Raw genomic sequence first — 12672 nt, 5'->3', positions numbered from 1 at the left:
TCTGTAGTTTTAAAATGCTCCATGTGACTCTAATAATGTGGCTAAGATGACAAGGACCCCTGCCCTACTGTGACCTCAAGGTACTAACATGGAAGTGTCGCATATGTGTGGCCACTCCACAGAAAAGGCTGAGTATCCATCAGCCTAACTGATGGGATAATATTCCCCCTCTCAATGAGTATTGTTTATGCTTCACAGAAAAATCAGAAAAACAATTAATAGATTTAGACTTTTTAGCCTGCTTGGAAGCACACTTATAATTTTGAATGAATGAAATAGTCAGTATGTTAACACCCAATGCACCAGAATAATACCTCCCATTACATATACTGGAATTTAGTATTTTCTTTTGCATTTTAAAAACTTCAGTTACATTTCCCACTCATTTTATAGCCCACTCATGGGCTCGCCATAAATGTGAAGAATTTGCTTGGTCAGTTATTGTCCTTCTGCAAAATCCCCAAAGAGAACTCATTGATCTCACTTTCCTGAAGAGAATACAATAACAAAGTAAGACTGAAATTCTGCAGGAGATTGTGTATGAATCCTTCTTCATGCCTCTCTCTTCACACTGGCATAAAATATTAAAAACAAACCTTTCCCAAAATGTACTTTGGGAAAACAGTAAGTGGGAGGGGAGAAACTAATGCCTTTCACTTTGTACTTCAGAGTTTTCTTGCTCTAGATATTGAGAATGTTTCTAGAAATGCCTTAAGGTGGAACCAGATGTGGAACAACTTCAGGGCATTAAGGAAAATAAGTTGGGCCGTGGTTACAGTCCCAGCTCTCTCTTTACTAACTCCATTTTGAGTCACTTTTTTAAAAATTCCGTTTCTTTCCTGATTCCCTTTGGACAAATAATTATATTTGTTTCATTTAATTTTTTTAACCAACCAAAGAAGCAGAAGCAACTTCATATTTATTTGTAAAATCATATTCCTTCCTAGCCAAGGTATTAGCAGCTTCTAAGTATTTCATTGATACCTCCCAAGATTGCAGCACTTTCCTCTAACTTTCTCTAATCTTTATTGAAATGGCGTTAGTGGATGGATTCTAATTCAGGGGTCATCAATAGCAAGTCATGTGCCTTTAGTTCAGTCTTACCCCTGTGGCATCACTACTCCTCTGTTGTAAAAGATGGAACTGGGCGTGGAGTGTTGTCTGAGGTCCTACTTGCTTCTCACATCCAGGATTCTTCCATACTGGCCCTCCCGTTCCTCCCTAGAAAACTAGGACATGGAGTTGTAAGGGGGTGCATTTCTCTGCAAAGAGTCCTCTCCTTCTGCTCCCCTCTGTTTCTTGGCCAGCATCATTGATGCTGAGCACATCCTCACGGGGAGGAAAAGCCATCACTCTCTACTCCAGACAGGAGAGATCAGAAGGAAAGAATTTCGATGTCCCCTGCTGCTGGATTGGAGCATAGGTGGGGTCCTTATATCCTGCACCCCAGGCTGACTGGAAGTTCAGGAAGTTCAAGTGTTTCTTCTCATTTGTGGATGGCATATCCTTCCGTCGTCAGCGACTCTCACCCTTGATTCCACCCCTGCAAGCGAGAGATGGTTGCCCTGATATCTCTACTTAGCAGTCTCCCCAGACTCCGTCATCCGGAGGACGTGACAAAAATGCTCATTTGATTTTTTACTCTCTCTGTCCTACAGATACCAAATACTGCTGGAAGGATGCAAAGGATGAAAGGATGTCACAAAAAGTAGCTTTCCACTTGATGAAAACCTTCAAACAGCAAAAACAGTTCAAATCCAAACTGATAATGCCAGGGGGTCCTTCACTGAGGATTGAATTTTTAGACACAGAATACTCTTGATGATTTCAACCCCACTATGCTCCTTTGATTTGAGAAGCACAGTCCATCCCCACTCAATTTGTGATCAGTATGCCCTGGGGAGACCATGTGCCCAGATGGACAAACAGCATTCTGGGCCTTAGCCCTGCTCCTCTCAATTACATCGTGTAGAGGGCAGGAGTCAGGAGCACAGCAGCAGGAGACAGCATGTCAGCCAGGACTCTGCCAGGCAGAGTATGAACAATGCCATGTTCTTGCTGAAAAGCGCTTAGCCACAGGTTTCATAGGAGGCAGCCCTCCAGACAACTGCAGAATGTAGAGACATTGAACAGGACAACTGACCTGTCCCACATGTAGGCCAGTCCATGTCACCACCAAGAACACAACAAAAAGGGAGAGAGACATTTTTGGGATCAAAAGGTAAAAAGACTATGTGTATGCCTTTTAGTCATTTTGAACCCAAAACATCTCTTCATCTGTTTGTTGTTGTCATTAATGGTGATCACATGGAGGGCCCCAGCCAGAAGGAACAAGTCGACTGTCAACTCAATAGTTCTACATTCCTGGTCCAACCTGAAAATGTCCTCGCCAGTTAAATTCAGCCTAAACATTTTGCCAGGAACTCTGCAGAGTCCATGCTGTGAGCTTCCTACCTCAGTCCATCTGCAGGCAGAGAAGGCCCAGTGTGTCCATCCTCATTGTTGTGATACTAGGATTGTCACTTGCTAAAGGAGGGGACAAGCAGCTCTGTCCCTTGTAAAGACACCTTGTTTATAATTAATTTGGAAAGTGGTTTGAAATAGTATAAACATCCTGTATTCTAACAATCTTCCTCTGAGTATTTTATCATCAATTAATCACCCCTGCCTGTGTCAGTTACTATATTTATGTTTGTACATTGATAATTTTCTATCTCAAAATCTTACTTTATACTTGCCTTTGCTGGCATTCTTCGTAAAGAACAATATTCCCTGCCCAAATTTTAACTTTCATCCAAAATTAATTTTAATTTCTTTTTGCTGGCATTCTGTTGTGTAAAACAATATTCTGTGTCCCAATTTTAACTTGCATCCAAAATTAATTTTAGTCCATCAGTTAAAATGTTTAAGTATTAAATCTGTTTCATTAAACATTTTTTGCCCTCACTCTGGACTATTGGATTTTTTACGTATAATGTTTTAAGCTTTTATTATTATGATTGATTGTGTCAGATGAGAATTTAGCTTAATAAAACCATTCTTATTTCCCTGTTTATATTCTAAACTCTCCATGTTTTAGTCTACATTTACCATATGTGGTAGATTGTATTTACTGTATTTCTTTGTTGATTTTGTTTCCTTTTTTTTGTGTATGTGTGTGTGCGTTTTGTTTGTTATTTAGGAAGAGTTGTATAGCTCCCATTTAACATTGCACTGAAAAGGTTTAGATGTCACTAATCCCATTTTAAGTTGACACATTTCTACTATTTGGTTTATAAATTTTAAATTCTTTCTTTCAACTTCAAATTTTTACCACTATGACAATCAAAGACAGTATTTTCCTCTTCTCTAACCCCTGTACCTGCAATTTTTATTTGTTATTTTAACCCAAACATTAAGTGACAGCCTATGTGACAGCTTAGTTTTTGGTTGAGACTTACATTTAAATATGTTGATGCACATGAGCTATTCAAAAGTGTGTCCTAAGCATGACTCGTTGAGTGGAATTTATCCTTAACAGAGTCCTCATGAGGGAATCAGGTCTCGCTGACTTTAACATACTTAATAATAAACTTTTCCCAATGTATTGATACATGGATTGCATCACCGGATATAAGGCCCTTGCCAAAAATGATTTTTTCTTGGGATTTTAGGAAATAATTGTCTGACTTTGGGGAACAGGCATGTGTGCTCTCATTCTGGGATTGTATTTTGTTCAAGCAGGAACTTCAATTTCTGCCAGTTACTTCATTCATTCTCCTCACCACAAGTCTCCAGAGGATGCTTCCTTTGTCCAGGCCTCCCCGTCTCCCAGCAATTCTGCCCTTCACAGACTGGCCCCTCTGGTCCTCTGCACTGTGAAGCCCCTGCCTTTCAATACCCCGGTAGCAGGGTTCTGATCCACCAGGTCTCAGGCCTCATCTGTGTTTCTCCATACTCGCTTTCTGAGGAAGTTTTTACCTGTGCTTTGTCATTAACAGGCTGTCGTTGCTGTGCTGGTCTCTCTTTGCATGGTGTTTCCTCTCTCTCTGCTGTTATGTGGCTCCAGACCTGGCTAAATAAAATCACCTGGGGCCCAGAGTTCCCTAGCCCTGGTTGGGGGCAGTATTATGGGTGGTATTTTCGACTCTGTGTTACTCCCTACGGCTTTGAAGTGTCTGTGGAGAAATTCAGCTATTATTCTATCCTACTTCTTCAAATGCAGAACTTCAACAGTCTAAAAAAGGAGACAGAATCCCACAGTAAAACATCCCCATAATCACCGGCCAGCTTCAAGAATTATCATTGAATGGCTGAGCTTTACAAAATGCAATCCTTCCTACTTACCTAGAAGTGTGTGTGTGTGTGTGTTTATGTATATATTAATATATATGTATGTATATGTATATGGCATATATGTGTGTGTGTTTGTGGTGGGGGGGTGTGTGTGTATACACACAGGTTGGACATGAGATTCTGGAGACCAAATTCCCAAGATGGAAAGGCAGATACCCAGGAAAGTATTTCCTTCCTCTTAGACCTTTTACTTTTCCTCTGGTCTTTGGTTGATTGGATGAGGCCTACTCACCGTATAGAGGGCAATCTGCTTCACGTAGACTGCCTATTCCAGTGTTAATGTCATCCAGAGACCCCCTCCAGTACACACACAGAATAACATAGGAACAAATGTCCTGGCACCCTGGGGTTCGGTCACAGGGACACACACAATTAACCATCACACAAGTTCTTTGACATATTAGTGATTTTCATATTTTTCTCCCAATCTGTAGCATGTCTTTTAATTCTATAGTGTCTTGTGCTGACCAAGAATTTTTAATTTGTATAAAGTTGAATTGATCAATGTTTTCTCTAATCATTTTGTTGATGTGATAACTAAGAATACTTAGCCTAACTCCACATCATGAAGATTTTCTCTTATGTTTTCTATTATAAGTTCTCTAGTTTTGCAGTTTATGTTTAGTTCTGTAATTAATTTTGATTTAATTGTCATGCAAGTATGGAGGTTTAAGTGGATTTTTAAAATCTCTTTTTATTTTTCCTTCATATTTTAAGTTCCCAGGTACATGTACAAGATGTGTTGGGTTGTTACATAGATAGTATGTGCCATGTGGTTTTGCTGCACAGATCATCTCATCACTAACTATTAACCACAACATCTATTAGCTAATCTTTCTGATGCTCTTCCCACGCACTTTAATTCCACCCCTTTCACTTCAGTGGGCCCCTAGTATTTGTATTTGTTTTATGTGTCCATGTGTTCTCATCATTCAGCTACCACTTGTAAGTGAGAAGGTGTGGTGTTCGGTTTTCTGTTCTTGCCTTAGTTTGCTGAGGATAATGGCTTCTAACTTCAACCATGTCCCTGCAAAAGACGTGATCTCATTCATTTTTATGGCTTGCTTAGGATTCCATGGTCTATATGTACCATATTTTCTTTATCCAGTCTATCATTGATAGTCAATGAAAGTCATAAACCCTAAATATCCCAGAAACATAGTGTACACTAAGGACAAGAAACATGAAGAAAACTACACCAAGGAACATCATACTCAAATTGATCATAACCATTGAAGAACAGAAAATCCTAAGAGGAATAAAAGGAGAAAAAGCACATTACATACAGAGGACTAAATGTAACGATGACATTCAACTTCTTATCAGAACCATTACAAACTAGAAGTTTGCAATGCTTTATATACTGAGGGAAAAAAAACAAGACATCAAAACTGACAGCTGAATAGACTTCTGAAACTAAAGACATTGAATTAGCAATCAAACACGCCAAGAAAGCCTGGGCCTAGACAGTTCACTGCTAAATCTACTACCAAATATCTAAAGAGGGTGATACCAGTTTTCACCAACCCACCAAAATTAGAGGAGAGAACACTTCCCAGCTTATTCCATGAGGCCAGTGTTACTAAAACACTCCATGACATCTCAAGAAACCTGCAAATGAATATCATCTTTACATACAGGCACAAATCCTCAACAAAATATTATGAAACTAGATCAGTAACATCTGCATAAATTATACACTGATGACCAAATTAAAGTTTATCCCAGAGATACAAAGTTAGTTCAGCATCTGAAAACCAATTAATGTAGTATCAAGTAGAAAACAAACCCAAAACAAAAATGTGATCATCTGAATAGACATGGGAAAGGCATGACAAAATTCAGTATTCTTTCAACAAACAAAAGGTGAAGGGAACTTCCTCATCCTGATAAGAGGACATCTGTGAAATTTTCAGCTAACATCATGTTTGAGTGGGACAAGACTGAATGCTTTCACCTTTAGATTAGGAATAATATTAAAAGATGTCCTCATCACTTCTATTCAATGTTGTACTGGAGATAGTAGCCAGGACAATTAGGTGAAATGAAAAGAAAAAGGTATTCAAAAGATTGGAACAGAAAGTTAAACTATTTTTGAGACTGAGTCTGGCTCTGTCGCCCAGGCTGGAGTGCAGTGGCCGGATCTCAGCTCACTGCAAGCTCCGCCTCGGGTTCGCCATTCTCCTGCCTCAGCCTCGGGTAGCTGGGACCACAGAGAAGCGCCCGCCCTTAGCCTGGCTAGTTTTACATTTTTAGTAGAGGCGGGGTTTTACCGTGTTAGCCAGGATAGTCTCGATCTCCTGACCTGTGATCCGCCCGATCTCCAGCCTCCAAAGTGCTGGGATTACAGGCTTGAGCCCTTGACCAGAGTTAATTTTCTTAGTCCTGCTTTCATAAGCCTTTGTTCTTCTAGGGGAGCACGGTAAATATTTCAATGCAAGAAGCAAATGTTGTTTACAATGCTGTTCATTGATTCATCCTGTAGAGATTCATGAAAAGGCTACTGCAAGAAGTTTGTGAAAGATGTTTGGTGGGTAGCAGGAAGTTGTGAGGTTTAACGAATAAATTTGGCTAAATAAAATTCTGATGGGTGCACATGGTAGCCAGAACTCCAGTTCATGCATGTGCAATCTGGATTACTATAGCCAAGTCATCATTAGGTTGGTAATGATTTAATAAACCAAATAGGTAACTGGGCTGGTCGTGCACACCTGTAATCCCAGCACTTTGGGAAGCAAAGACGGGTGGATCACTTGAGGACAGGAGTTCGAGACCAGCCTGGTCAACATGGTGAAACACAGTCTCTACTAAAAATACAAAAGTTAACTGAATGTGGGGACCCATACCTGTAATTCCCACTACTCGGGAAGCTGAGGCACGAGAATCCCTTGAGCCCAGGAGGCAGAGGTTGCAATGAGCCGAGATTGTGCCATCGCACTCCAGCCTGGGTGACAGAGCAAGGCTGTGTCTCAAAAAAATAATAATAATAGTCCAAATAATTTTTTAGTTTCAGTGATACAAGTGAAGAACAATGGTCTTCATTTCTCTACTTGCATTTTTGGTAGCACTCTTATTGTTTTTAGACCAAAATACCTTTTCTAAAATGAAAAAAAATGTTTTAGAGTCGGTGTCTCACTCTGTTGCCCAGCCTGGAATGCAGAAGTATGATCATGACTGACACAACCTCAAACTCCTGGTCTCCTTGTGATCCTCTCATCTCTACCAGCCTCCCTGAGCTCTGGGACTACCAGTATATGCCTAAAATCTGGCCAACTTATGCTTATTTTTAAACATTTTTTCTTAAGAGAAGACATAAGGGCCTTTAGTGTGATAGTATATTCTAAACAATTTATGATTATGATTCTTGGTCCCCAAACACATGTTATAGCTTCCAGCATAATTCTTCCATCTGCAGAACAGTGAGGACATAAGGTATCACTCTCTTCCGCCAATAATAATATTCTTTAGTTAACGTAGTGCTTTAGAGTGTAGTGTGTGGATCTCAGGATTCTTTCAATACCCTTGTAGCAGGAGGATGGCAGAGCCGGCATTATGAATTTGATGCTTGTACATAAGGAAACTGGAACTTATGAGAGATTTTCAGTAATTTGCCTGAAGTTAGTCTAAGAGAAAATGTGAACTAAGATGATATTCAAGGATAAGGTGGATTTGGAACCAAGACAAGCACGGACATGAGTCATAGTTCTATCATTTGGGAGAGTCACTCAATCTCACTGATAATCAGTTTTCACATATGTGAAAAATAGGTATTAAGTCCAACTTTGCTGAAATGTTGTAAGACATAATTAATAATATATATTAAGCATCTGGAATTTAGGATGTTTCTTTAACAGCCATCTCCATTCATTTCTCTTAAATATCTTCACGTTGAGGAGACAGTTGTAGCTGAATATTTTAAGCATGGAAACAAGCATGACTGGGGGATGCAATTATAGACAATTTGCTGTGATTCCCAGGTCACTTTCATTCTCCTGTTAAGGATAAATTCTTCCCTTGCTCTCTAGATGAAGAGGCAGCTCCTACAACCCATCACTTCCAGTTAATTAAAGGTTCTTCAAAAGGAATTCATAGCTATGTGAGACCCAGGGTGGTTATCAAAACTTCAAGCTCAATTTCAAGCTGCAACTTCTTCTCCCTCCCGCCAGGCCAGCTGCAGGCCAAAGGCCACCAAGTGGAGAAAGTAGACGTGTCTGCTTTTCTTTTTCTCCATCTAGGATTCTTCCTTCTCTAGCTCGCTAACCACATCAGAGTCACAACAAGGTAGAGAGGAGAAAGCGGGCAGTCATGGGTTCCTACTTGACTCATACGGACATGACAGCACTACGTTCTCTGCCCTATGAGCTTTTAAAGCCCTCTCTTTCTCTTATGGCTCTTTTTGGGGAGTTATGTGGAGACTTACCCCACCCATTACTATGGATCTCTCATAGTTTCTTAGTAGGATCAGGTTCTCTCCTCCTGGCTGGTCACTTATGTCTCGTTTTCAGGTCCCTGAGCATCTGATGGTGCCCCCTCCCAGCATTTTTCCCCTACCAATCTGTATTTCTTCAGAAGATTCTCATCAGAAAAATCTAAGACAACCCCACCCTGGCTGTCTTACACAGCCCACATCTGGTACAGGAGAAAAATTCATATAGTCTTTCTTTCAACAAACTCTGAGCGAGAAACTTGCCAAAGGCAGCAGCCTCTCTTTCACTTTATTATTAGAATGGTTAGCTGACATTTCTTAATTATATTCGCTTTGTCCTCAAAACCCATGACAGTTTCATCAAACTTTGTGTTTGTCATGAAGAGGGGATAAGAAATGCGGTTTATACATGCAATAGAATGGTCTGCTTCAAAAATTCTGACATGTTACAATATGAATGAACCTTGAGGACATTTTGCTAAATGAAATATGCCCAATACTAATTGACCAATACGATATAATTTACTTACATGAGGTACTTAGAGTAGAGAAATTCATAAATAGAGTAGAATGGTGGATGCCAGGGGCTTCCAGGAGGGAGGAATAAGGAGTTAGTGTTAATGGGTGCCAAGTTTCCATCTTCTAAGATGAAGAATTCTGGAGTTTGGTTGCACTACTGTGAATGTACTTAATGCCACTGAACTGTACACTTAAAAATTGTTAAGATGGTAAATATTATGTTATGTGCATTTTACTACAATTAAGAAATAAGGCCAGATATGGTGGCTCATGCCTATAATACAGGCAGTTTGGAAAGCCAAGATGGAAGGATTCCTTGAACCCAGGAGTTTGAGACTAGACAGGGCAAAGCTAATTGAGACAGTGTTTACAAAAATAATAAAAATTAGCTGAGCATTGCTTGGCCCCACGTCTGTAGTCCACAGCTACACGGGTGGCTGGGGCAGGAGGAGATCACTTGAGCCAGGTTGAGGCTCCAGTGAGCCATGATTATGCCATTGCACTTCAACCTGGGCAACCCTGTCTCAATAAAATAAAGGAAGAAAAGAAAAGAAAGCTAACTTTAACCATCTCATGCCATTTTAGCACCAGAAAGTTACGTATACGCTTCCAGTCTTAAATGAATGACTGAGTCAGCCATAAATCATTCACAGAATTACAAGAAGAGAGTCCTGACTCAATATGAACTTTAATTTTATTATTGGTGGAAGGATACTGGAGTGTCGTTTTTGTAATATATAATATAATTTTGAAACTAAATGTATTACATTTCTTTTTGTTGTTATTGTTGTTGTTTTTAAAATTGTATTATTATACTGTAAGTTGTGGTACATGTGCATAGCGTGCAGGTTTGTTACATATGTATACTTGCCTTGTTGGTGTGCTGCACCCATCAACTCGTCATTTACATCAGGTATAACTCCCAATGCAATCTCCCCTCCCCTCCCCATGATAGGCCCCGGTGTGTGATGTTCCCCTTTGACTCCAAGTGATCTCATTGTTCCCGGTTCCCACCTATGAGTGAGAACATCGCGGTGTTTGGTTTTCTGTTCTTGTGATAGTTTGCTTCAGAATGATGGATTCCAGCTGCATCCATGTCCCTACAAGACACAAACTCATCCTTTTTATGGCTGCATAGTATTCCATGGTGTATATATTGCCACATTTTTCTTAATCTAATCTGTGTCACTCATGGACATTTGGAGGTTGGATTCCAAGTCTTTGCTATTGTGAATAGTGCTGCAATAAACATCGTGTGCATGTGTCTTTATAGCAGCATAATTTATAATCCTTTGGTATATATACCCAGTAATGGGATAGCTGGGTCATATGGTACATCTAGTTCGAACTCCTTGAGGAATCATACTGTTCATAATGGATTTGAACTAGTTTACAATCCCACCAACAGTGTAAAGTATTCCTATTTCTCCCACATCTCTCCAGCACCTGTTGTTTCCTGACTTTTTAATGATAAGCCATTCTAACTGGTGTGAGATGGTATCTCATTAGTAGTTTTTGTTGCATTTCTCGATGGCCAGTGATGATGACATTTTTCATGTGTCTGTTGGCTGTATGAATGTCTTCTTTTTGAGAAATGTCTGGCTCATATCCTTTGCCCTTTTGATGGGGTTGTTTGTTTTTCTTATGGTATTTGAGTTCTTTGTAGGTTCTGGATATGAGCCCTTTGTCCAGATGAGTGGAATTGCAGAAATGTTCTCCCATTCTGTAGAGTTGCCTTACACCATTCACTCTGATGGTAGTTTCTTTTTACTGTGCAATGCTAGTTTAATGAGATCCATTTGTCAATTTTGGCTTTGCTGCCGTTACTTTTGGTGTTTTAGACGCCAAAGTCTTTGCCCATGCCTATGTCCTGAATGGTACTACCTGGTTTTCCTCTAGGATTTTTATGGTATTAGGTCTAACATTTAAGTCTCTAATCATCTTGAATTAATTACTTTCGTATAAGAGGAGGTAAGGAAAGGATCCAGTTTCAGCTTTCGACTTATGGCTAGCCAATTTTCCCAGCACCATTTATTAAATAGGGGAATCCTTTCCCATTTTCTTGTTTTTCTCAGGTTTGTCAAAAGATCAGATGGCTGTAGATGTGGTATTATTTCTGAGGACTCTGTTCTGTTCCATTGGTCTATCTCTGTTTGGTACCAGTACCATGCTGTTTTTGATTACTAATAGCCTTGTGGTATAGTTTGAAGTCAGGTGGCGTGATTACTTTCCAGCTTTGTTCTATTTTGACTTAGGATTGTCTTTGGAGATCACGGGCTCTTTTTGGTTCCATATGAACTTTAAAGCCAGTTTTTCCAATTCTGTGAAGAAACTCATTGGTAGCGATGGGGATGGCATTGAATCTATAAAATTACCTTGGGCAATTATGGCCATTTCACGATATTGATTCTTCCTATCCATGAGCATGAATGTTCTTCCATTTGTTTGTGTCCTCTTTTATTTCACTGAGCAGTGGTTTGTGGTTCTTCTTGAAGGAGTCCTTTACATCCTTGTAAAGTTGGATTCCTAGGTATTTGATTCTCTTTGAAGCAATTGTGAATGGAAGTTCATTCATGGTTGGCTCTCTGTTTGTCTGTTACTGGTGGTGTATAAGAATGCTTGTGATTTTTGCACATTAATTTTGTATCCTGAGACTTTGCTGAAGCTGCTTATCAGCTTAAGGAGATTTTAATTATTTGAGATCAATGGGGTTTCTAAATATACAATCTGTGTCATCTGCAAACAGGGACAATTTAAACTTCTTCTTTTCCTAACTGAATACCCTTGATTTCTTTCTCTTGCCTGATTGCCCTAGCCAGAACTTCCAACACACTATGTTGAATGGAGTGGTGAGAAGGGCATCCTAATCTTGTGCCAGTTTCAAAGGGCATTTTTCCAGTTTTTGCCCATTCAGTATGATATTGGCTGTGGAGTTTGTCATAATAGCTCTTATTATTTTGATGCGTTCCATCAATACGAATTTATTGAGCGTTTTAGCATGAAGGTGACTTTGAATTTTGTCAAAAGCCTTTTCTGCATCTATTGAGATAATCATGTGGTTCTTGTCTTTGGTTCTGTTTATATGCTGGATTATGTTTTATTGATTTGCAGATGTTGAACCAGCCTTGCATCCCAGGGATAAAGCCCACTTGATCATAATTGGATAAGCTTTTTGATATGTTATGAATCCGGTTTGCCAGTATTTTGTGAGGATTTTGCATCGATATTTCATCAGGATATTGGTCTAAAATTCTCTTTTTCATTATGTCTCTGCCAGGCTTTGGTATCAGGATGATGTTGGCCTCATAAAATGAGTGAGGAGGATTCCCTCTTTTTCTGATTGGAATAGTTTCAGAAGGAATGGTACCAACTCTCCTTGTACCTCTGGAAAT

The 12672-nt window shown here is 39.6% G+C and overlaps 1 protein-coding gene across 1 annotated transcript in view; it reads left to right on the top strand.

Annotated features, from left to right (window-relative positions):
- LOC101014427 (neuroblastoma breakpoint family member 1-like) overlaps positions 1-12672 on the top strand; it is a 113758-nt gene that overhangs the window by 18300 nt on the left and 82786 nt on the right. Inside the window, 2 exon segments of the mRNA XM_031665715.1 lie at positions 1308-1423; positions 8361-8431. Coding sequence (XP_031521575.1) covers positions 1308-1423; positions 8361-8431 — 187 coding nt within the window.

Source organism: Papio anubis, chromosome 1 (genome assembly GCF_008728515.1).
Source record: "Papio anubis isolate 15944 chromosome 1, Panubis1.0, whole genome shotgun sequence".
Lineage (NCBI taxonomy): Eukaryota > Metazoa > Chordata > Mammalia > Primates > Cercopithecidae > Papio > Papio anubis.
This window is presented reverse-complemented; position numbering and strand designations above follow the sequence as displayed.